The 26,017-nt window shown below is 43.1% G+C and overlaps 1 protein-coding gene across 1 annotated transcript in view; it reads left to right on the forward strand.

Moving 5' to 3' along the window:
* The first annotated feature begins 247 nt into the window (after positions 1-247).
* LOC118101416 (lysine-specific demethylase RSBN1L-like) overlaps positions 248-26,017 on the forward strand; it is a 33,199-nt gene continuing 7,429 nt past the window's right edge. The window contains exons 1-6 of the mRNA XM_035147163.2: positions 248-934; positions 8,845-8,985; positions 12,915-13,486; positions 13,583-13,741; positions 21,426-21,563; positions 22,424-22,566. Coding sequence (XP_035003054.2) covers positions 295-934; positions 8,845-8,985; positions 12,915-13,486; positions 13,583-13,741; positions 21,426-21,563; positions 22,424-22,566 — 1,793 coding nt within the window. The 5' untranslated portion in view covers positions 248-294. The remainder of the gene's footprint in view (positions 935-8,844; positions 8,986-12,914; positions 13,487-13,582; positions 13,742-21,425; positions 21,564-22,423; positions 22,567-26,017) is intronic.

The following is a 26,017-nucleotide window of genomic DNA, read 5'->3' on the forward strand; positions in this document are numbered from 1 at the left end:
TTTATAACACAATCTTTACACTTCCTACCTTTAGTTGGTGTAAGATTAATAATAACACAATGTTGACTAACTCTGTTTGAGGGGCCCCCTGGGAATATTTGCTCGGGGCCCCAATAAACTCTCGACTCGCCCCTGACTGAACCCCGCCTCTCGCTTTTCCCTCTCGACCTGTCAGTCACACCTTGGTCCCGCCCCTGGCCTGTCACTTACGCCGGAGCCCCGCCCCCCCCCGCCGCCGCCTGCACGTCCTGCTGGAAACAGCAGAGACGTTAGAGAGTAAACACGAGCCTCAAGATGGCTGACTCGCTGGGCTCCGCTCACCTCACCGGAGCCGCGGCTACTGCGGGGCTCGCCTCCGCCAAGAGCCCGCTCGTCAAGGCGGCTCCTGACCACCGCGCTCAGTCTGCCCGGGATTTCAACCCGCCACCGCCGCCGCCGCCGCCCAAGAAGCCCCGAGTCGAGGAGCGCAGCGTCAAGCCCAAGAAAGTCAGCAGGGACGCGGGAGTGGGAGGCAACGGTGGCGGCAGAGAGAAACTCCAGCAGCCCGGCAAGCAGCGGCAGAGTTCCGGCAGCAGCCCGGGGGAGTGGAGCGGCGGCGGCGGCAACAACCCTCCAGCACCTTCCACCGGCGGATCCCAAACACCCACAAACACGCACAAAGTGTTCAAACAGAGCGACTTCTTCCTCCATAAAGCGACGTCCTCCTCCTGCAGAGCCAAGAAGAGCAGCAGAGAGAAACAGCGGGAGAGGACGGAGACGGTTCTGAGAGGAGGCGCGGAGCAGCAGGAGGAGGAGGAGGAGGAGAAACACAAAGTGATGGTGACCTCCGGACCCGCGACGAACGACAGCGACAACAACAACAACGACACCAGCAAACTGAGCCCCCTTTCTGCGGTGAAGAGGGAGAACGGAGAGGTCACGCTGCCGCCCAAAGGTAGGCCCCCATCATGTGCTCGCTCTCACGGAGATGGTCCTCGGAGCCGGAGCTGGCTCACAAAGTTGTTTAGTTGTGTTTTATTGCGAGTGAGCGGGAGTTCTGCGCTTTTACACTCACTTGGCTCCGCACACTCGGGATTCGAACATGTGGCCCCGGAGAGTGCGCGGTTGTACGCCCCAGTAATTTGTCCTGGTTTCGGACCAGCTGCTGTTTTGTAATAACCCGCCCCTGAACGTTCAGTGAAATAACAGAGAACACACGCAGATTAACAGAATCATATTCGATCTCCGTGGGGGGATGTTTACACCGGGTCGCTGGGCTGTGAAAGCCCGGGTTTGGTCGATGTCTCCGCGGGCTGTGTGAGCTCCTTCACCCGCTCGTGAACCCTCGAGCTCCGCGCCAGTGGCCGCGCGACCTGCTCGATACCAGCTGCTCTCGTGCTGCTGCTGCGGAACCCTTACGTTACGTGCTATTCATAAAACATCGCGCGCACGATCCCCTGTATGTAACGCATGTGTAATATATCCATACTAACGTGTTGACGACATCGGAACACACAGTTAAAGTTATTATTATATATGATTATTTCCTATTCTTCACAGTGGTGCACGCATTAAACCGCTGCTGCTGCTGTCATTACAACATGACAGCCGCCCGCCATTATAGTGTAAGTGTTGTTTTGGTGGAGCACCACGCCCCCCTCTGTAACCCGGGGCTGTGCGGGGAGCGGACGCGCAGCTCAGCGGCTTGTTGATGCTCCGTGTTTTACAGCACACGCAGAGGACGGTGTGTTCATTATATCACTTTTTATTTGTAATCTTTATTATCACCGTGCAGTCATTAGATCTGGACTCCACTGGCAGCAGCAGTTAGATTATTGACTCGATGCGTCCACATGTGGTTTTGTTTTGACTGTGACCCATGGTGTTGTCTAATATGTGGGTCAAAGAAGGCAAAACAAATAGATAAACGTAGGTAGTATATTGTGTAAGCTTATATAATGCAAATGATTATTCAAATTATCAAACAAAAACTGTCTAATGCATAATTAGAATATCTCAAAATACCACACAAATACATTATCTGTTCTAATTGCTATATCATATTACCCACCAAAAAGGGTGTATCTTAAATGAGGGTCCGTGGACACCCGGGGGCTTGTGTCTAGATTTATCCATAACAATATCATGATAGAGGTTTTCTTTGTTCTATTATCTTTCGAATACAATTCACTTGTGTTGATCTTTCACATAACTAATTAGAATAAATGTTATTTTTTTATTTAAAAGACCATGACCAACGTACACGTGACTCAGTTATTATACCATACCATCATAGACATAATACTAATAGACACCAGGCTTTTAATAAAATTACAAATATTTGATGTCACATTATTTTATATGACGTAGGGTTTATTTGATTTAAATAACGACTGACACAACAGAAAAAACGCAAACATCTGTTGAACGATCCTCTTGATATTGTGTTTTGCTGTGGGTTCATTGATTTCCTGTGTTATTGTGGCTTTTCTCTCTCTGTAACATCTCTGCATGCAGTTGTGTTTGCCAGCGCGTCTCAATGGCATTTGTGTTTTTTCGACATGAGTGGGTGCACCGAGCAGACGCATGTGAGAGAGAGAGAGTGTGTGTGTGAGTGTATGATGTCACCCTTTTCCAGTCGGGCAGTTTAAGAGGTCATGACACGCACTGAACAGCCACCGCAGTCAGCGAGAACACCAGGACGAGACGTGCTGCTGGCTACTAGCCCCCGACACACTATCACTAACACTGTCTGGCAAACAGTCTGTCATGGATGTCAGTTTTGTCTTTATTCAAACCAAAATGTGGCAGGGCATGCTTTAGTTTGAAGGAATTTCAGAACAGCAAAAAGGTTAAACAATTTAGATAAACTTAGATTTTTTTGTTATGCAGCAATCATAACAAAAAACGGTTTATTTGCTGGTTTATTTTAATGCTGTAAACTTGTTGAGTGAATCCAATCATACTTGAAGCTCACTGCAGAATAGTCATTCATTAGGTCTGTTGGATGCAGCCAGAATTAGCTTTTAGTAAGATAAATATTATCACCCCTTTAACACTTCCATGTACGTGCTCACGAGCAACACTGAACCTCTAATTGCTGTGGTGTAGAGCTGCTCAACGGCTAGCAGCAGGAGTTGGTAATTATCCTGAGTAGCCTTAAATGTGAAGATGAGGGAACGTGGAGCAGAGTGTTAATCCACATTAATCATGAGCACAGTGTTTTCGAGGATTAAAATGTTCAGGTATTGACCGGCAGGCCGAGCCAGTGGTGAAAGATGGACGGCTTTAAGGACGTGGTGGAGTCTGAGGCACGGTGCCCAAACGTGTCCTTGAGCTACAGAGGGAGTCTCTGCCAGCTTCAGGAGCGCTGCAGCGACACCAGACTGTGCCCTGACCTTCCCGGAGGGGAAGAATTTTTCCTACAGGGATCCAACGAGTATCACATCATCGCAGCGATGTTGGCTGTGGGGTTGCTGTGGGAGGGAGGCTGATGGCAGTGGAGAGGGAGCAGCGACTCCTGGCTACATTTGGTCCTGAAATAAGAGACACACAAGTTTGTAAAGTGTCCAAGAGGTTGTTGTTTTATTCAGTTTGACCCTGTCTGAGGCAAAGTTTTGTCAGTTGTCATTGAGAGACGCAGTGTATTTATCTACAGTCTGATTCATAACTATATGAAATGCAGTTCTCTTCATAATTCAAGCCATGAGCTCTTTAAATGGATTTAAAGATTATTTTGCATTTAAGCTGAATGCTGAGACATCACAACTCAATTAATGAAGCTGGAATACTTGACAGTGTTTTAATCACTAGCCGGGTTATTTTTGTGTTTTGATTAATCACGTGTGACACATAAATCACGGATTAGGGCCGATGCATCACAGCTCCTTTCTTTTTGCAGCTCTCAGACCTTTCATGTTACAGCTGTAGACTGAATATAAAGATGGACGACATGACGGCTCCCTAAAAGTGAAACCAAAACAGCTTGATCGACCCCCCCGGTAGTTGGCTGCAGTATGCATAAACCCTGCCTCCTCCATGTTGGTGGATGGGACATGGCTCACGGTTGGTTGAGCGCGTGTATCGGCGGGTCCTCGATACCAGGCCGCCATCGCCTAATCGCTACCGCTCAGACTCACAAGATGGCAGTGTTCGTATCCAAGGTATCTTGGCTTCATTTCTGGATAGTGGGAGGAAGTGGACACATCATTCTGACTATTAAAAAGTCATGCAAAACTATGTTAATGGGAAGTCGGCTTGCTGTGAATCATGTAATTGTCTGAACTGCTGTAATTGGGATACTTGTGTGCATGTAAGTGCACAACGCTGACAGAATCCCTGACTACGCCTGGGACTTCTCTGTGGCCGAGTGCAGCCGGGGAGAAAAGGGAAGAGAAATGGAAGCTTAGCTGCAATCAGCACCCAATTAAGTAACTGTCATCTGGGTCATTTGTTCAGTCCAAAAAAATGATGAGACACTTAACTCATGTAGAGTAGCAGTTCAGTAGAATGGCAAAGACTTTATGATCCTTTCTGCTAAATCATTTTGAAATCGCCTTGAATTGGGAAGCATGGCCTTTTCTACACCATCAGGGGTAAACTGAGCGTGTAATGTTTTCAGGGTTTTGTTGGGGAGCAGGTCTACCTGTAATCTCACAGTGAGTTAAGCTACACTGACTTAAAAGATCTGAAACTATCTTGTGCTTTGTGGTCTTTTACCCGATCAGTCAGCTCCACGCAGAGGGGAGTGAGACAACCACTCAAATCAGAGGAACCCATCTTTCATTTTTTATCAACTTCCCTTTAATTTATGTCTGCTAACCTGCTGATATGTGAAGTGATGTATGACTTACCAACGTATGTCGTGTGTGTAAACCCTTAAAATATGCACTTCTAGAGCCTGACTGATTTATCGTTTGGCAGATATGAGCCTTTCACAGACATATCTGCATCAGCATTTTCCAACGTGAAAACTTTTATTATACAGAAAAAAATAGAATGGCACTCAATAAAGTGCATACATCTACCGAGGTCTAACAGGCCCCTCATGAAACATTTGAAACCATAATTGAATTCACTAGATTCAGATTTTCATTTGGATCTGCCCTAAATTGAACACACTCACAATTAGTCCCCTAAACATGTTGAAAACACACCAAATTTCTTTCTGGGGTCACGCCCCACCCATCCACAAAATTTCATGGAAATCTGTTGAGTATTTTTAGCGAAATCCTGCAAACTAACAAATAACATTCTTGGCATAGCATTTATGTTAACATTTTCTGTATAAAAAAGTCCTTGTTTATAATTCTTAATTCAAGTTCTATTCATTTCCAAGGTCTATTTATTCCGAATTATTTGAATGTTTGTGGTTAAACTTAAAATATCAAGCCTCAATTCCATTTCTTTATTGTTTGGTTTGGCATCAGAAATGTTTTGCTCCCTAATACTGGTATCTGCATCAGACCCAAAAACCAGCATCAGTCAGGCTCTAGCACATGCACACTGAAAGGCCTGAATGGCTTTTACCCATTGTCTTTCATTCCAGTTTGCCACAACATTACAGTCTGCGTCAGACAAATGTTTGTTAGTGTCCAGCATTTTGCTCAAATGGGAGTCCTCCACAAGCTGTGACGTCCAGTTTGGAGCTCAGTCAAAGAAGCTTTGAAGCTTCCACAGAAACAGTTTGAATGATTTGGTTTAATTATCTACAGAAGAAAATCTGATGTCCAGATTGAAACAGTCTGTCGTGTTAGAATCAGACTCCGAGAGCATAGAAATCAATGTGAAATAGAGGATATGTGAATAGTGTGAAATAACAAGGACTTTCACATGGGAACCTTTGATAAGATCAGTGTTTCCTTCATCTGTTTTCTGAAGCTGTCGTCCTGTTTTCGAGTCGCAGAGGGCTGGAGCCAATCCCAGCATGCATTTTGGCGAGAGGCAGGGAACACCCCGGACAGGTCGCCAGCCTTATCACGTTGCTAACACACATTTAAAACTGGCCGGGCTACAGCTCTAAACACTGTGCTGCCTTGGGTTTCTACCAAGTTAACATTGCACACACGAAATAAAGTTAATTTCAAGGACAGATGTTTGGAGGATGCAGGTTTCCAGTTTGCGATTTACATAAAAAAAATAACAAGCAAGCATCCAAACGTGGATACCCCTTTGATTCTTTTTAGAATTTTAGATTTTCCTCCACAACTCGAAAAAGTTGGATGCCAGTGAGTGCTGGTGCAGTTGAATCTCACAAACCGCCAGCCGCGGGCCCTCTATCTTTCAAAGTGTTTCCCTCCTGTGATCATCCAAACAGTGAAAACCACCTGCTGTGTTCCCCTTAAAATTGCCTGCTGCCAGAAAGTCACAAAACAAAAACGAGAGAAAAAATTGTTTCAGTTTTATGGATCGCTTTCATTTGAGTCATTTATATCTTTGTTGCATCACCTTGTTATAATGACTATTTTTTTTTTCCATTGGATGTCACCTAAACTACTGCAGCACTATACAACCCCGTCTTCTTCAATCACACAAAGTTCAAAAAGATCTTTTCTCTATATTTGAAAGGGAAGACCCTCCTCTCAAGCTGTGATGAATACGCTTGTTCTCTGCTGTATTAAAGCTACACCAGCCACCTGGGCTAATTTACCTTCTATTGCCTCTAAACTTCTAGTTTATGAGTGTTACTGCAGCGACATGGTCTGACATGTTTTTTTCAAATCTGGCAGTAGATCTGAGTGAGCCCTCCTTTTGTAGGCAGTTTCCTGTGGAGCAAAATTGGATGTTTGGAAACAAGTTGCGTGTTATTTTTTTTTCCGCCAGGCCGCTCCCAGTGTCTGGTAATTTTACAGCATTTATTTTGCATAGTTCTAAAAATGGTTTGTTAACGCTCTAGGCATTCCTTCTCTTAACCACAGAGTATGAGAGGAATGACTACCTGCTTCATCTTGAGTGGCAAAGAAAAATATTGCTCTTAGGGCCATTTCACATCGGCCTTGTTTGGTCCAGACCTCCTGACGTTTTTAGTTTAGTCTGAACCAAAAATAACAAGCGTGAACTGTGACTCGGATCATGATCTGTGGACCAAAGTTGAGTCGGGCCAAACTAGGTGGTCTTGGTCTGGATCCAAATCTCTGAGCCCATCGGATATTGTCTATCACAATTTAGCCTCCAGGGCAACGGACACTTTTTTGGGGCTCCCAGTGTTGAGGGTGAATATTCTGGCAGAAAATCTGACTTCCGTTTGCTAAACTCTGTTGACAGACTTTCTTTTATTACACCTTAGCTGAACAACGAGGTGACACATGGTGATACTTTTTGTAGGTGTTTTAGGTCCAGATGACATTTTTATTACATAATATAAATGTAGATAAATTAAAAAGCTGAGGTAGAAGCTGAAGAATCTGTTGGAGAAGGATATGATTTTGGGGCTGTGTGTGAATATGCAGAATCTGTTTATAGAGATTCATCCAGACGGGCTAATGTTCGAACGATGAGGACGTTCAAGTGATGCTTTTGAGCTAGTGCAACGAAATTAACTGGTCGATTTGTTTTCTACATTTAAAAAGAAAGACTACTACCTTGCCACGTGCTGACATCAGATGCATACCCCTCTACAAACCAATCACTGTCAAATATAGGTACGTAGGTGATAATAATATGATGTACGAATGCCATACGTATTTCTTTAATGCGCAATTGGAATGTGAAACCAAAACGAATCGAATCAAATAAACCTCGGTTTGTACTTACAGTTGTGAAAATGTCCCAAGATTCCAAATATTTATATATAATTGAAAGGAGTGTACCGATGTAACTCTAATTTTCCTGTTGCTCCTTTAAGCCTTTTTTTTTTTTTACTTCAAAGCATTTTCTCCTTTGATCCTGCAAACAGTGAGTCCAAACCCCACTGTGTTCACTTTCCCACTCCCCACATCCACAGGAGAGTGAACACAGCTTCCTTTTAAAAGACAGATCTGACGGAGTTCAGAGAAAAGAAGTTCTTTGGAAAGGAAAAGAAAGAACAGCAAAAAGAAGTGATGCAGAAAAAAAACAAAGGAGTTCTTTTGTATTTCTTCCTGGGGATAAGGAAATAAAGAATCAAAAGAGGCTAATAATAAAAGATGGAGTTATTTTAAGGAAGATGAAGTTTTCTTTTAGCTCAGTTGGAGGTGAGAGATGTTGACCTACAGGGGAAAAAATGTGTTTGTGTCCAGTTAGACGTGAAAGGCCCCTCAGAAAGCACTCCAATGACTGAAGAGGTGTGTGAGGGGATATTTACATTTTAAACCGATGCTCTCATCCACAGCTATTTGCAATGAGTGTTGTTAGAGCGCACTCCAATTCCTCGATCTGTAATATTCCCTCAGCACTCAAATGAATCTTTCAGATGGAAAATCGTTGCAAGAGGAAATAAAATGAGCTCAAAAGTGAAGAAAGAGTTTAAGACGTTTAAGACTGGAGCATATTCATGCTTGTGAGGGCAGAACATGGGAGATGGATGAGTTTAGGGGTAGAAACGTGAGATCTATCTAGAAAAGATGTAGTTTAGAGATTATAAGTAAACTTCTAGAGTGAATGGTGCAGGAATGGAAGGTCATTATACTGCTGAGAAAGCACGAGAGATAAGAGCAGAGGCTGTGCTGGAGAGACGAATGTGTTGCAGCAGGAAAGGCAGAGACAAACTGTTTTTATGAGGAAGAGTATCACGATAACGGAAAAGTTAAAGTGCTGGCCGAGGTGAAGCACCTGGCAGGAGTTCAGTGAAGAGGTCAGCAACATAAATCCAAGTGAAGTGAGCGTGAGTAAATCTTGTGCACTCTGCCGTCGTTGACCTGAAACCTTTCTTTCTCTCCCGTTCCACAGAGCACTCCACCAAGGACAAGGACCGAGAGGAGAGGGAGAAGAAGAAGGTCAAAGACAGAGAGAGGGAAAAGGAGAAGAAGAAGCACAAAGTGATGAATGAGATCAAGAGGGAGAACGGAGAAGTCAAGCAGCCGATTAAAGGTTGGTGAATGTACAAGCATATAAAGGGACTTGTCATGAATATTAATATTATCGGTCAAACTATTGTGCTTTAAATGACGTTTTGCAATTAAAATAGTCTCCGTCCAAACAAGTGTTTTAGGTCAAAAGTAATCTTTGTCCATAATAGCGGGCCTTAAAAACTTGAATACGACCATTCCCATACACTTGTTAACTGTATCGGTCTCAGGTGAGGTTCGGACACAAGAAACAAACGTCGCAATAGTGATGTATTTTTAATTTCAGTGTGAACATTGTGTGTGTCAGTGTTTCGTGGTGGTCCAGTGGGTTTGAGCTGCACACCCCACAGGCTACTTGTTAAATCCGTCTCTCCATCTCCTATCTGTCCTGTCACTCTCCATCATGTACACAGTATGTAACAGAAACAGTTAGATGATGATGCTATTAATCATTCATTAAAATGTGTGGTAGAATGAAAATGGGGTAAATCACCCAGAAACCAACTGGAATCATTTATTACATTCACCCCAGTTAGAAAATCATTGCATCGCATCGCACCTTGAGTCAAAACTGATGGTTTCCCATGTGTCAGTGCACCCTGTTGAAACTCAGCATCCGTCTCAGTGGAAACCTGCTGTTAAGGTTACCAAACATGGCCTACTTTCACCGGGTAGCGTACAATAAATCATCATTATGTTCGTAACATACAAGCCACACACACGACCGCTCAGCCTCCCAGTGGGGGTCGGAAAAAAAGTCAGTTACTGTGGGGTGGTCGTAAAAAGAGCAATATAGAGCAGGATCTGTGCGGTGGGAGAAGGTCCTGGTTGTAACTGTTTTATTTCTTTCTTTGAAAATTCGATCCCTGGCATTTGGTCGACCTTTGCACCACGCTGCTCAACCAGATGGAGAAATTTGGCTTAGGGTTTATTTAGTCTGACCTTCTGACAGGGTGTGTGTCTGTGTGTGTGTCTGTGTGTGTGTCTGTGTGTGCACTGATATTACGTCTGGTAGCTAGGATTGTGTGGGGGGGAAATTGAGAGACAGCCTATGACAATGTAGCCCATCCATGTTTATCGTTGCAAATTTGTTCCTACATTGATTATTATGTAAAAGAAAAGTTTTCATTCAGCAAATATAAATGCTAATACTGCTATGTCTGTGAATATCAAAATAAGATGTCAGTCAGGCGCTAACTCAAAACAAAATAAAAGTGGATGATCTTAACATTCAGACGATGTGGGACTAATATGAGATTCTTAAGAACAATGCAACTTTTTTTAAAGGTAAAAAAATACTGACATTTCAGTTGTTATAACATAAGAGGGACAAAAATACATAAAATGCTGTAAGATAAATGAAAACTATTAAAAGCCTACTTAACAGCCCTCCTCAAGCTCAACATGTCTGTCTTCTGCTCTGTACTTTTTATGGATGTGGCGGACTGTGTCATTGTTAACCTTTTGACAGTAGTGAATTATTTGCAGAGCGCTGTGACGTAATCTCCGTCCCGCTCTCTTCTCTCTTCTCTTCCTCTCCGTGAAATCTGAGCTCGGCCACTGAACTGCAGCTCCACATTTATCAACAGCGGCTGTTTTCTCTTTAAAACCCTGACCTTTCTGGACAGACACGCCACACACCGACATGCATACGGCAACGGCACATTTATCCACGATTGATTTGATTCGTTGTAAAGATCCAGTCAGACTTGTAACGTCCCTGCGCTGATATTTCATGACCACGCTGTGACATTTCAAAGTCTTAGTCAGGCTTGGGCCACATACCACAGCCAGTGGCTACAGATGAAAATTACAGATGGATTATTTGGCCTACTATTTCAGCCTTACTGCTTCCAGTCAGGAAACGACGTGACTGAGAGAGTCGTTGTGTAAGTCTGTAGCCGCAAAGTGAGAAATCCTCGTATTTAGTCTTGTGTGTTTACGATAATAGACACTCTGGGGTACATGGTGGGATATTGAATCAGATTTAAGAGAGCAGAGAGCAGCTTTACAGTGATTGTGAGTGAGCCATTTAATCACAGTGTATTTGCATTTAATCACAGCGTTTGCAATTGTTTGGAGTAACAGAGCGACAGAGGGAAAGTTAGAAATTTAATCAGCGAGAGAGAGAGTTGAGTTAACTCAACAGAGCGATGTACAGGAAGTCAGAAAGCAGCATACGGCTATTTTGGCTTCTGACTCAGCATGTTGTTAGACAGGGAACTTGTTTGACCTTAAAATGCTCACGACCATCTGTTAAATAAAATTCATAAATATGCATAAAACTCATCATAATATATTAGAGATTTTCTTATTCCATTTTCTCCTTCCCGATGCCGATTAAGAGAACTGATCAGATATCAATGCATTGCTGTTACATGCTTCACAGGGAAAGGCTGCTCAAAATAATGAAGGAAGGGACTTTCTTGTTGTGAATTAACCGCAGTCAAACAGGTCGTACAATCAAATAAATCAAACAAATTATTTTCACCTTATTGTAATGCTTCTCTGTGGGTTGATGTTTGGGAATAAACTGTAACTAGTCACTCAATGTCTCAAAATCACACCGTCAGGCAACCTCAATCACAGTGTGTGTGTGTGTGTGTGTGTGTGTGTGTGTGTGTGTGTGTGTGTGTGTGTGTGTGTGTGTGTGTGTGTGTGGTGGTGTGTGTGTGGCGCGCTGTGGGGAAGGGACTCGTGGGTTAAAGAGCTTGTGGATTAGTAGCTTGGGTATTGTGCTGCAAATACCTTCTCTGTGTTGCTCTCTTTATTGCTCTCTCTCTCTCTCTTTCTCTCTCTCTCTCTCTCTCTCTCTGCTGTTTTTCATCCTGTCTCATGTCGCGTTGAACGTGTGTGGGGAACAAACTAGGCTGAAGGTCTGTGTTTATATATGTGTGTGGTGTGTGTTTTCTCGTGGGATGATAGCTGATGTTTGACTTATGCTGAGGCTGCAGTGCCCCTATCAAAGTGACACACACACACACAGTAAATATACACGTCCACTTGTTTACACAACCACTTGGAAAGAACGAACCACAAATGCTTTTGCAAAACGACATAAACAGCTCTGACACACTCTCTCACACATATACAGTACGTACAGCAGCACCATGGAAATAAATTGCATGTTCCACTTTGTCCTGCCCTCGGCTTTTAAGAGATCTACACTATTATCTCCGTTCAAATATGTCACTTGAAAGCTGGTTTCCTGGCTTAGTCATATCTGCTTTTCTCCAGGGATTCCAACGCAGGGCTCTTCAATTTATTTTATGCATGCACCCCAGGAGATGTACACCATCTGGGAAAAGCTATGACTCATAAGTCCACATTCGCTTAAAATAGTTAGGACTCATATTTGTAGTTGTATTGGGGTTTTTTTTACCAGGGGAGATTATCTTGTATCAGTTTGTCATGGTGATTAAAAACTGAGATAATAGTTAAGACAACAATCTGAGTAAGAGTATTCTATTTTACTGGCAGTTTCGCTCCGTTTTATTCTCTACCTTATTTTCCTGGAAGTTTGTCATTATACTGCACTTATTATTGGTCATTATTAACTCCACCACGGAAGTTTTTTAGTTTTCATCTCAGTTTGTTTGTTGTCTGTTAGTTAGCTGGATTTTTATTATAATTTTTCTTCACTTTCTTTAACATTTTTCAACATCTTTGTGGATTTCTCAGAGAATAATTCATGGATCTTGATGAAAAAAACTCTGACATGTTTATTGGACTGATATTTATGAGTCCACATTTGGTGCAGGTCCAAATAAAAATCCAGATCTAGTCAATTTAAATGTGGTTCCAGAAAGCAGACATGAATAGATTCTTAGAAAAATCTTTAAAAATAACGCGCCTTCTTCCTCTTTTTGAAGAACAGCCTCTCCTCTCATAAGTCTTGTCTCTCTGAATAACGAGGTCATTTTCTCTTCTTCTCGTTCTGTCACTGTCCAGATGAAAACGAAAAAGCCCAGGTCAACTCGGAGGAGCTGCAAATCAAAAAAGTCAAGAAGAAAAAGAAGAAGAAACACAAAGAGGGGGAGAAGCACAAACGAGTGAAGATGTACCACCGCTCCTGCCAAACCATTTGTGCCGGCCTGCTTCTCCCCACCTCTTCTTCCTTATCCTCCGATCACACGCACAAATCCTCCCTGTCTCCGTTCAAGACGCCGCTGCCGGTTTACCCCTCGCCGAACAACAAAACCTCACACATGCCCTCCTCTCCTCCTACTGCTTCTCTCGCAGCAAAATTCCTCATAAGCGCCTCTCTTCAAAACACGCCCAGCGATCCTTCGTCCTCCATCAAGGCACCGCTCCCTCGGCCGACCAAACAGCAGCCGCAGGGCTCCTACCCCGGTATGGCAGGTCTGGAGTTTGCTCCGTACATCCACATAGAGAACCAGCCAAACGGAGGGGCACTTGTGGCTCATGCCTACACCTCACAACTCTCCGCTCTGTCGATGGGACAGAAGCAGAGATTTGCCCAAGAGTTTGTCACCCTGGCGTTCAGCGAGGACTCGTCGCAGGTACGGCAACGATACGGATGCAGCTGCAGTATGAATTTTCTCTAAAATTCAAATGATAGATATGATCTAAATTGATCTACTGACCATGTTTTCCAGGCAGCTCATTATGTCATGGGAATCGTCCACGGAGAAGCCAGCTACCTGCCTGATTTCTTGGATTACTTCTCCACCAAATTCCCAGCAGCTCCAGTCAAAATGGAAATACTGGCAAAGAAGGACATAGAAACTACAACTATGGCTAATTTCTACTCTCAGGTTAGTCAGACACAATCACACACAGGAAGAGGAACATGGATTAGATCAGGGGAGGGGAACATTTATCTATGGAGGTCCATTCCTCTCTATAGCCCCTTTTTCCACTGGTCAGCAAACCCACTGATGTCTGGCTTTTGTGTGGAATGGGAATGGATACAGTTGGCATTCACTCCCGGGTAAAATGACTCTACAGTAGACACAGGGTTTTATCGGCTCCGATTGGCAGTGATGAAAGGAGCCACCTGAGTGAACACGCTAATTTGGCAAGACAGCGAGGTGAGAGAGTGCATCAGTTTTGTGTTCATGACGTCAAACATGACGCACTGAGAGAAAAATAGAAAGTAAAAATAGAAAACTCCTCCACTGGCAATGGGAAAGTAGTCAATCACCTGTTTTTCCTGTAAAGGAGGTAAAATGTGACATTTGGCTTGAGCAAGTTTTTCAAATATCAGTTTTAAAAAGAGTTACTCACAGCAGTTGGCCATCCCAAACAGATGCAAACTTCAGCGTGCATTTCACCTCAGAATGAAAAGTCCTCAGGATGTACTAAACAGCTTCCAGAGCTCATGTAGCTCTGAGCTCACTGTTGCTCTGCAGCTCAATGGTTTGGTGTTGTTTGGTGGTCAGGGGGTCAAATCAGCGTTCCACCTGTAAATGGCTTAACAAACATGTTCAACTCCTTTAGTTTATTTTTCATGTCCTGAAACCTCTCACCAAATACCTGGAGGAGTTTTGCAAAGTAACGAGCAGATTATTTTGAGTGTGGCCACTTTCCACTGCAATCATTTCTCTTCAGACAATTTCACATTTGAAAGCAGGGAGTTGAAAGGCTTGTTGGAACCTGAGAGGTACTTGGTAATGTCCACCACGAAGGCCAGATCACGCAGCCATTTGCTTTCTCTTCTCTGTCCCTTCCTCTCTATGAATTTGACTTTTTCCCTCAGTACAGTCAAGCAAGAGGATGAAAATCCAAGAGTTAAAGTTTCAGGCTGTAACAGACGACCGCTGTCTGGCAGGTGGCAGCCTCACAGTCAGATGAACCAACGCCAAAGGTGTTTTTCTTCTTTTTCTTTTGAAACAAGCACCAGTATAGTAGCAGATGTGGTGAGATGACTCTAATTCACCCTCAGCACACTACATGGCCTTTTGGGGACAACAGGAACAACGAGAAGTGTGTGTTTGCGTCTGTGTGTGTGTGTGTGTGTGTCTGGATTGTGTCCTGTGTGCACAGCGACACAGCCAGACCTCTTCATTTAGAGATGTCCCATGTCTGTAGTTCACTAATGAAAAGCCTTTTGTTGCCTCAAACCTCTTGAGTGGTTTTGTATTGAGATACCGCCTGCTCTTTTTTCAATGTGAGTGCAGGCAGCACCGGTTACCACACTGTGCCACTGTGTGTGTGTGTGTGTGTGTGTGTGTGTGTGTGTGTGTGTGTGTGTGTGTGTGTGTGTGTGTGTGTGTGTGTGTGTGTGTGTGTGTGTGTGTGTGTGTGTGTGTGTGTGTGTGTGTGTGTGTGTGTGTGTGTGTTTGTGTGTCGTACTACAGGAGGCAGAGCAGTTTATGCTCTATCGCTCTCCCTCCGGCCATATTTTCTTTTTTCCTTCCTATTATGAAATATTCACAATGTTATGTGTGTTTCTGGCTGTTTTGCCTCCACAAACACATCCCGGATTTCCTCATGATTTTGAATATAATCAAAAGAAGTAATCAAATGTCTAAATTGTGCGTCGTCAAAGTGGACTTTTCCATTTTCATACCCGTGTCCTAAGCTGTCCCTTTAAGAGTAGTGTTCCTTGCACGGCTAACGTCATTGTCCACTGGTCTTGTTAATTTTTTTTCCTCCCTCCTAGCTTTCAGCAGTGACCTTGGGAAGTAGACATATAGTCTACACACACACACACATACACTCACACACACGTGCATACACACAGGCACAGGTATAAACGCACACACTCAGAGATAAATGGTTTATCATGTGCGTTTTATGTTTTCTGCTCTGTAGTTTGTCTCTGCTCCAGTCACAGATGACTGGACGGCTGTTTTTTGTGCGTGTGTGTGTTTGTATGTAGTAGGAAGAGGGGACATTTTTTGGATTGTGTTCATGTTGAGATGATCAAAACATCAGCATTTCATGTGTGTGTCAGTGATCTGTATTCAGCACCTGACTGAAGACATTTTCAGAGCTGGTGAGGATTATGGGAGATTACAGCTCTCCATTTTCTCAGGGCAGGTACAGCCCGGCAGACAATACACTGTGTGATGTGCTCGGACAATGAGGTAATTTGATCTCTGCTGTTTAGTCACCGCGTCTAATGATGTAGTTACGACATCAGAAGATTAATTCAAAGGCAATGAGGGGACTGCGGCTGTTTGAATGTTGTATTACACTGGAAGCTGTGTAAGAGCATTTACAGAAATATGTTAACTCACTCACAGTTTGTATTTATTCGGACGCAACGGGAAAAAGTATATAATTTAATGGGTCATTTTGGAAACATATTACAATATGGAGAATTCGGTCAATTTAATCATTATTACAATTTCCCGTAGGTATAATAATTCGACAGACGTAAAGCAGTTCCAAGATGCATTTAAAGAAGAAAGTTTTATCAACAGAATGTAATTTATTTGCTGAAAAATAAAACGTTTTACAACTATGCAAAGATGAAGGAAAGTAATAAACAACAATAATGTAGAATGTATAATTTTCATAAAACACTTGAAATTGTTCATAAAACACTTTGTTGAAACATTTGATTGACAAATGTAAATGCATGAAGGTCAAGCACCTGAATAAAGAACTTGAAGACTAAACAAAATCCCCATGCAAAATATTTGCTTATAGGAATTAAACCTGTAGCAGCTCTTTATATATAGAAAATCCCTGTTGATTTTCTGTGTCCTTGCTCAATGTTTCAGCTCATAACCAAGATAGTTATTTGTGAACCTCATCTTATCTGACTGAACCTCCTCCTGACACACAACACAACACAACACACAACAACCCACAGGCATCATCTTTGCACTTGGCCTCCACATAATCTCCACCGGTGTTGACAAATCAAACGTAGACTTTCATGTTGCACCGCTCTCGCATCTCCGCCTCAGAACCACAGCGACGACTCAATTTATCACAAAACAAACCATTCCATTACTGTGTTGTTGTGCATTCACATGCGTGTGTTTGTGGGCGAGCCGAGGGAGAGATTATGTAAGAAAACGTATGTGAGCTTGTGTTCGAGGCACCAATCAGCTCTCAGCAGCCTGAAGCTTTTGTTGTTACGCAGGCACAGTAACAGACGAATAGACTTAGCCAGAGACTGACTGGACATAATAATTGAGAAAGAGAGAGGAGGAGAGAAGTCGGGTCAGGAGGAGGTCAGGGAGCAGCAGGATGATGTCGCCACATTAACAGAGTGAAAGTGGTGTTGGCAGAACTAGGGAAAAGTTGTTATAGAATTAACAAGTGTGAGAACCAGAGACAGAAAGGAGAGCAGGAAAGAGAAGAGGCCTGATCTAATAGACTTCCAACCGGGGACGGGAGTGTTATCAGGGAGCGAGGCAGTGCAGGAGGTGGAGACTGACAGACAAGGGAAAAATAATCTGCCAGGGGAAAGCGGATGATCTGTTAAAAATATACAGTTTTTAGCCAGAGAAAGAAAGTGACAGCTGGGGAGAGATGACAGTTATGATAATGACATATAATTATGTGGGCTTTTTAATCTTGTGAATTTGCAGACGTGGGAGAGGCGGTAAATTTAGATAAAGTTACAGAGATCGTATTCCTCTGTGAGCAGAATTTTTATTGTTTGACTCAACGGTGTGTATTTGCCATCTTTAGTCTCCCTTTAAAAAAGCTCATGGTGAAGTTTAGCAGCGAATGACACATAAATACCATGTCACTGTTTGTTTTCACACATGTTCTCTTGTGGTGTGTTTTTATGCACGTACACAGAGGTGAGGAAGGACCGGAGCATCTCGAAGAGCACAGCTCGGAGGAAGTCTGTCACATTTCCTGTTTCCTTCTGTTTGCCATCACGTGTGTGTGTGTGTGTGTGTGTGTGTGTGTGTGTGTGTGTGTGTGTGTGTGTGTGTGTGTGTGTGTGTGTGTGTGTGTGTGTGTGTGTGTGTGTGTGTGTGTGTGTGTGTGTGTGTGTGTGTGTGTGTGTGTGTGTGTGTGTGTGTGTGAGAGAGAATCACTGACTGTCACATTTATCGGTTTATTTCAGGCAGACGCAGTGTTTCCTAATACTCTTACTCTGCCTGTGATAGTGTTCAAACTAAGTGGGGGTTTTTCTGCACCTAAATTATGCATGTGCAAACACACGCGCACACAGAAAATTGACACGCATAGGCACAATTACAAGCATGCAAAAGGCCAAATGTACACTCGACTTTCTCAACGCTAGCAGAGAGAAATTGTACAAACACTTGTAAACATGAAGGCATTTGAATCCATGTGTGCACACAAACACATATTTCTCTGCGAGTATTTAGGTCATTGACTCAGTGAGACTATTTAAAGTTGTGTTTATATGTGTGGAGTGAGTATTTCAAGCTTCCCGTCATCTTATGTGGATATTACACAGTGTCAGAGCACAGACAGATGCGGTGGAAATAATGTGATTTATTTTGTTACCCATGCCAAGGAGGTGATGCCGTTTCTTTGTTGGTTTGTTTATTTGTCAGCAGGATTATGGCAAAACTACAGAAATGATTTCCATGAAATTTGTTGGAAGGATGAGATGTGGGCACATTTTGACACAGATCTGGACAAAGTGGCAGATTCAGGATTTCTTCAACATTGGGATTTTTGACGTTATGCTTGATTTCTCACAGAATAATTCGTTGATAGGGGACTGATATCTAGCGTGTGTAACTTGGTGCAGATCAAAATCTGGATCTAGGAGATTTAAAAGGGCACTGTTGGGCCTTGAGGTAAATGCTTACTTACACCGGCATTTAGTTGCTTTTTTAGATGATCAGATTGCAGTTGGATAAACCTTAACCACACCGCTGCTGCTTGGTGCATCTGGCTTTCCAGGTTTGGTTCAGTCCGTTTTTGAGTCTTTGCCCAAATTGGTTTTAAAGAGAAGCACTCACAGCCGTCGGTTCTGCTAAAAAAAACTTTAGTGCTTATCTCCTCAGAATGAGAAAATCCTCATGACGTACGTGCAGTTTGTTGGACCAGAGCAGAGGGAGGTTGCTGCACCGAGCTTTGAGCCTGTTGTTGCTTTGCTGCTCAGTGATTTCATGTTGTAAGTTGTCAGACACATCAGCTGGTTCCACGTTTAACAGCTTAACTAATATGTTCAGTTCCTTTACTCTCCATGTCCCCAAGCACCTGAAGGAGTTTTACAAAATCAAACATTTGCTGGTTCCAGACTCTGAACAGAATCTGGAGATTTGCTGCTTGTCTTTCTTTCATATCACTGTCGATTGACTCGGGGCAAACACATTAGGCATTTTAATCAACTGTGATTGTAAATTACATTACACTTCATTTAGCTGACGCTTTTATCCAAAGCGACTTACAATAAGTGCATTCAACAATGAGGGTACAAACCCAGAACAACAAGAATCAAGAAAGTACTATTTCTTCAAAAAGAAAGCCAAACTACAACGTGCTATAAGTAAGTGCCATTTAAGTGCTACTAAATTTTATAGTTTGAACTAAAGTTTTAATCAAGGTATAGTCGGAAGAGATGTGTTTTAAGTTTGCGGCGGAAGATGTATAGACTTTCTATAAATAACCACACCACTGGACTGAGAACGTTTCCTCATTAACACCAACTAGCTGAATAACACACACACACACACCTGAGATCTGCACCTGAGGTTCGGCCTCTCAGCAGCTATTTGGGGATTTAGTGCCTTGCTCAAGGATGCACCCTGGAGCCTTTATCCTTCAAGTCTTTTTTCCATCTCAGTGTTGCAGATTTTATTATCTCTCCTTTACTTCTCTTGTCCCTCTCTCCCCCTCCCTCCTTTGTCTCTTTACCTTGTATTTATTCCTTCTCTGCTCCCTCTTGCCCTCATCCCTCCTTACTTCGCTCCCCTTTGAGTTACTTCCATCCTTGCTTCCATTTTTTTTCTCTTTGTCTGTCTTCTCTGTGTTTCCTATATTTGTTTCACCTCTTTTACAGCTTCTTCTCTTCAACTTTCTCTCCATCTGTCTCTCTTCCCCTCATTCTGTCTCTCCAGTGTATCCTCGGTTTCTCTTCCCCCCTCGTTCCTTTTTTATCTCTGCCATGTTGTCAAGTGGTGACTCACTAGAGGCGTGCAGCCAAGGATCTGGTCAACACACACACACACAGACACACACACATCCTGACCAGCCAAGAGTACAGCATGCAGGCCACATGGTGCACGCACTGCACACGCACGCAGACACAAAGACACTGTTGTGGGCCAAGGGTATGGGAGAGACGCACAAACACACACACACACACACACACACACACACACACACACACACACACACACACACATTTAACTGCAACGCTCTGTCAGCCAAGTGAAGAGAAGCAAACAGACTTTTGAGTCACACCGGAGGAGCAGAGACATCAAGTGAAACTGCCAACACTCACTCAGTCTATTCTGACAATAATAAATACACATATCAAAACATTTAACACTGAAACCTGTTGGTGAAGGCTATAATGATATATTAATATTGTATTTAAGAGCTTCATACAACCAGATGAATTAAGAGACATGCACATTTAATCAGGAGAGGTTAAAAATGAAGAAGAGCAGGTCTCAGGGCAGCTGTCCATCGAAACGTATTTTATCAGATCACATTTCATATTTAGCCTCAGAGACACATCTGCTAGTCATCATATCCTGTGTGTTGGAAAAGGACAGTGTGTCAAAGTTCATGATTTTTTTTTACTTTCCTACAATCTTTTATTTCATTTAAATTCCTGAATCATTTATCTCTGAAAATCATTCAGATGAAGCCTTAATGTTGGTTTATTTGGTCCCAACCAGTTAAAAAATGTAATCTGTGAAGAGGGTTTGCAAGCAGACGTAGCTTTGCTTTAAGGTGTCACACATAAAAGTAGACGGGTTCTTCCTCAGGTCAAACTCCACCCCTCCACAAAATGTCATGTAAAATATTTGAGTAATCCTGCTGAATGACAGACAAAAGGCAATGAAAACATAATTTCCTTGGCGCTGGACAAGATTGGAAACCCCCCGGCCTAGAAGAGCATTGACAAAATTATTGATTATATTTTGATTATGACTGAGACGTCCCAGATGTGATCAGGGCGAGAGATTGTGCGTGCTACAGTGAAGGGAATGAGGCTCCATAATGACCTTGCTGAAGGGGCTGCAACTCCCCATAATAACCATAATATTTTGAAGACTCGATTTACATTTAGAGAAGGAGAAGAGCTGTACTAGTGAAACAGTGGATGAGACTGTCACACTGCAAAAGGTTGTTAAAGGTTTGTTGTTCCTGGGTAAAAACGATTCCCAATCACACACAGAAAAGTGAATTTAAAATGTCAGTGAGGACGTGATATGAAAAGATTGCTGCTGTGTTTTTATTCACCAGCTCCTCTTTAAAAACACAAGACAAGGGGTATATGTTTTTGTCAAGAACTAAACATCTGCTTCCTGCAGCGTTAGAAAAACATTCAAATATCAGTCTGTATTCTTCCTCTTGTTGCTGCAGGTGAAGAAGACGTACAGTCACGGTACCTACAGGGCCGGGGCCATGAGGCAGATCAGCCTGGTGGGAGCCGTGGACGAGGAGGTCGGGAATTATTTCCCAGAATTCCTCAGCATGCTGGACGAGTCGCCCTTCCTGAAGGTGAGTCAGGGCAGGATGTATGGCAGCAATCCTAAACAGCAGCAGGACGTGTGGAGGGATGATGAGTGGAGAAGGGACAGAGGTATTCAGATAGGCCTATTCCAGTGTTTGAACAAACTGTAATTTTAAAAATATAAAATTCAGTGGGTCGATACTGTATCAAACTCCTTTTTCGCTGAAATATAAAGTAGGCTTTAGTTATTCCTTTTACAATTGGCTCTGTCAGACCTCATATACTCAAAGACTCAATACTGTGCCCAAATCTTTCCAAGCATTTACACCTCTGATTATTTGGAAACGACACAAACTGAACAGATGGAGAGCTTCTGCGAGACACAAACATCAACAACACACCTAATATTCTCAGCGGCGGCTGGCAAACAAGAGGCGTTAAGAGGCGCGTCGGAGGGATTCGATGCAGCTCCAGGAAGTTGCTTCTCTTTTTAAAAAAAATGTCTGTGCAAGAACCGACCTTCAGAGCACCGTGTTTACTGCTGTCCCTCAAAGGCAGGCATGCTTTTCTGCTGTTGTTCTCTCCTGTGGTGAAACTTTAAATCTCCTGCATGCAGCGTGGAGGAGTGTTGGCGTACGGCGAATATCAAAAGACACAACATCCTCTGGCGCTTCCTATCTATCGAGAGTTTTGGCTCTGATTTGGTGCCCTCTGCAACATCTCGGCTGCCAGTGACAAGTTTCGCCAGGGGGCCTGTTTTGCTGCTCTTGAGATTTCTTTTTTGGGGGTACTCAGTGGAATAAATAAAATATTTAATTAAGTGGTTTTTAACAAGTGAAAAAGTGAACAATGTACCAACAGGCTGCTTTAATTCTATTCCCTGTGTCTCTCTTCTGTGTGGCCGTAGAGGACCCTTCCATGGGGGACGTTCTCCAGTCTGCGGCTGATGAGTCCCAAAGAGAGTGACGACGGTCCCATAATGTGGGTCAGACCGGGCGAACAGATGATACCTTTGGCTGATATACCAAAGTCCCCGTTTAAAAGAAGGCGGTGAGTACACCACAGTTTACTGCACACTGAATAAACACACCCGGATAAAGCCGGCCAATATTTAGAATCCCTCTTAAACTCTGCCTTGAGACAGGGACGGTATTTGCTGGGATTTTCGTCTCTATGAATGTTGTTTGTACTGCAGGTCTCAGTGGTGTGTGTGTGTGCCTCAGTGAGCCAGCGTGCTCTCCACACAGCCCACGAGGACTGATTATGAAAAACAGTAACAAAACGCACTCGTACATTTTGAAGCAGCAGCCGCGCGAGGCTTTGTCGTAGCCCAGCAGCTCCAGATGAGGCAATTACACCCTCTCAGTTTGTCTCTGTCACAGTGTCATTGTTACACACACACACACACACACACACACACACACACACACACACACACACACACACACACACACACACACACACACACACACACACACACACACACACTAACACACATGCCTTCTGAGTGAGAGCATGAGAGAACCGATGTGCGTTGTTTGTGATGTGAACGGTATGTGGCTCTCCACTGAGATGAGATCATCGCTATGTTAATGGAGTCGACATCAGACGCTACTTCACATGGCAGCCAGCCAAGCGCAGGACGACACACACGTCTCTCCCAGGCTTCATGTAATCCTCTCTTGTCTGCGTTGATTGGTCGTGTTATCGCTGGCTCTGATTTTTATTTATCTGTTTTCATTTATGGTTGATTTTAGCGGTAAAGAAGAAGAAGAATTGTTATTGTCATTTTAAAGCTGTAATATAAACTATATTCCACTATTGCTTCTTTTAATGGTGAGATTTTCCATATATTGTGTATACATATACATATATAGTTTAATTCTATGTTTGAAACAAATGTCCACGTAGTGTTTATCAAATAGTGCCCAAGGACACAACTTCTTCAAAACGTTGTTGAAACAAATGAATGGATTCAGTCAACAGAAAGGCATCAGTGCTTCTACTCTATAACGGCTACTGGAAGTAAATTAATTAATTAATCAATAATGATGGTGTGGCACGGTGGTAAAGTGGTTAGCACTGTCCCAGATTGATTCCTGGTTAAGCCGGGGTCCTTCTGTATTGAGTTTGCATGTTCAAAGTCATGCAGATGGGGATCTGATTGATTGGAGACTTATTGACCGAAGCTGTGAATGGTTGTTTGTCTCTGAATGTTGGGCTGTGATACGCTGGTGACCTGTCCAGGTTGTTCCCGCCTCTCTGGACAGCTGTGATTGGCTCCAGACCCTCAAAGATAAGCGGTATAGATAATGGATGGACGGATCTATCGATTATGATAATATTTGCTAATCTGTTAATGTCCTTGTTTCGTTCACCCGAGAAAGCTTTGCTCCATCAGACTTTTCTGAGGAAGTAATAAAGGAAATATTGTTTGTTTTTAATCAGTGACTGCACCTGAATTCAGGCTGTGAATACAAACAGTGTGTTACTCATGTTGTGCTTTGTGTGGTGCAGTAAGTCTAGACGGCATTTGAAGGGTACGACTGTTCAAGTGTGTGTGTGTGTGTCAGTGTGAATAACTGTCAGAAACACTTGTGTAACAGGCTCAGCTGGGACTGAAAGAATCTGTTTTATAGAGATGGAGAGAAAGGTGGAGGAGAAAGGAGGAGGGTGTTTCAGCTGTTCCCTCCTTTCTTCTGTTTCCTGTCTAGTCCATCACTTTAATATAAATAACCATTATTTCCACAAACTGAGGTGTACTTTTCTCAGACTTTCCTCCTTTTGTCTCCAGCATCTCTCCTCAGTATCTCACTTCCCTCCTCCTCCAAACTCTTTCCTTTTCCCCCTCCACTCCTCCCTCCTTTCTGCATCCTTGTCCTCACGCTGCCTCTCAATATCTGCCCCCGTCTGTCTCTCTCTATTTCTCTTACGATCCGTCTTCTGTTTCCTCCCTGTGACCTCTTTCCTCCTTTTAAGTTGATTTATTTTCGAAGCACTGCGCCGTTACTTTCCAAAGGACCAGAAGCACAGAGCACTTATATTGAACATGTCATAGTGGTGATTGTTTATGTCTTTGTGTAAAGAGAGAGAGAAGAAAACTTGGAGTAGTGAAAGAAGTAGTGAAGGACATGATGTTATTTGCAGTTTGACTGTGTTGAAAGCTTCTCTTTGCCTGTGGTTCCAGTAAAAAGGTCGAGCTGCTGAGTTTCTGTCGGCGCTGAGACTCGCAGTCTGAGAATTCAGCTTTGACTACAGTGGCCGGACGATGAAAATAAACCAAAAATATTTTTCCGCGTTTTAGTCAAAGAGCGCCAGTGCTTCCGGAGACTGACAATAATTGTATAGCAACAACAGCTGCCTTGGCCTGCGAACAAGACGGAGGCCTGATACTGAACACGCTCTTCCTGTTTGGAAACAAATAGCAATCAGAGCCTGATGGCTGTTGGCAAGATGTTGAAGTCAGTCTGCTCAGTGAGGAAGTTTGTTAAGGGAACAGGTTGATTAGCTGAGTAACAGAATACTAGACTGGCTGCAATTTTGACAGTGGACAGATTTAAATTAATTTCTTCCTTCCCCTCACCTTTATTAATTAAATCATGATGCACATGTGACTGCAAATATCCACTGCTCCACCAAAATGACAAAAAATCTTGGAAAATAAATAAATTCTGTATTTTCATCATGTATTACACGTTGTTTTTCATGCTTTTATTTATGTGATTTTGAACTGTTTCAATATTCATTTCTATTAATCATCAGTAATTAACCATTTTCTATTGCTAATTTTCTTAAAATCTGGTTTAAATTTTTGTTTGGGTAGAAATTTTGCTATTATGGAATAATTTCTGATGAAAATAGTCATTAGAAGCAGCCCAAGTCACAATGGAACTGTGTATGCAACGTAAATGTGTGTGTGATTCCCTCTGTCTCCCTTTTCTCCTCCGCTCCCTCGTTTACACCTTCCTTCTACTGCCTCCTCACCCCCTCTCCACCCTTCCTCTTGTCCCCCTCTCTTCCTCTCCAACCCACTTTATTTCGCCATGAATGCAGAGCGAATCGGTCTAGGTCAGACAGTTTCCATCACACTGACACAATATGGTTCCAGAACAATGAGACGTCGTAGTTAGAGAGTCGGAGTAAATGGAAGACTTTGAATATCTCTGTAGATGTGCGTGTTCAGCACTCCTCCTTCAACAGCCTCTTCTTTTCACTGTTTAACTTACCAGCGCTATTTTTTCTTTTTTTGGTTTTACATTCATTACTGTCATCCTGCCGTCAGCTCAGACACACTAAGCTGTGTGTGTGTGTGTGTGTGTGTGTCTTCTAATCCCCCCTCCACTCTACTATTTCCCTCCGCTTCTTTCTTCCTCTTCCGTCGGCTCCTGCCTCTCATCTTATCTCTGAATGAATGAATGCACAATTCAGTGTTCAGCACGGGTAGTCTCGCTGTTCTGTCTTCTGTCTGTCTGTCTGTCTGTGTGTGTGTGTGTGTGTGTGT

Source organism: Hippoglossus stenolepis, chromosome 22 (genome assembly GCF_022539355.2).
Source record: "Hippoglossus stenolepis isolate QCI-W04-F060 chromosome 22, HSTE1.2, whole genome shotgun sequence".
NCBI classification, from domain to species: Eukaryota; Metazoa; Chordata; class Actinopteri; order Pleuronectiformes; family Pleuronectidae; genus Hippoglossus; species Hippoglossus stenolepis.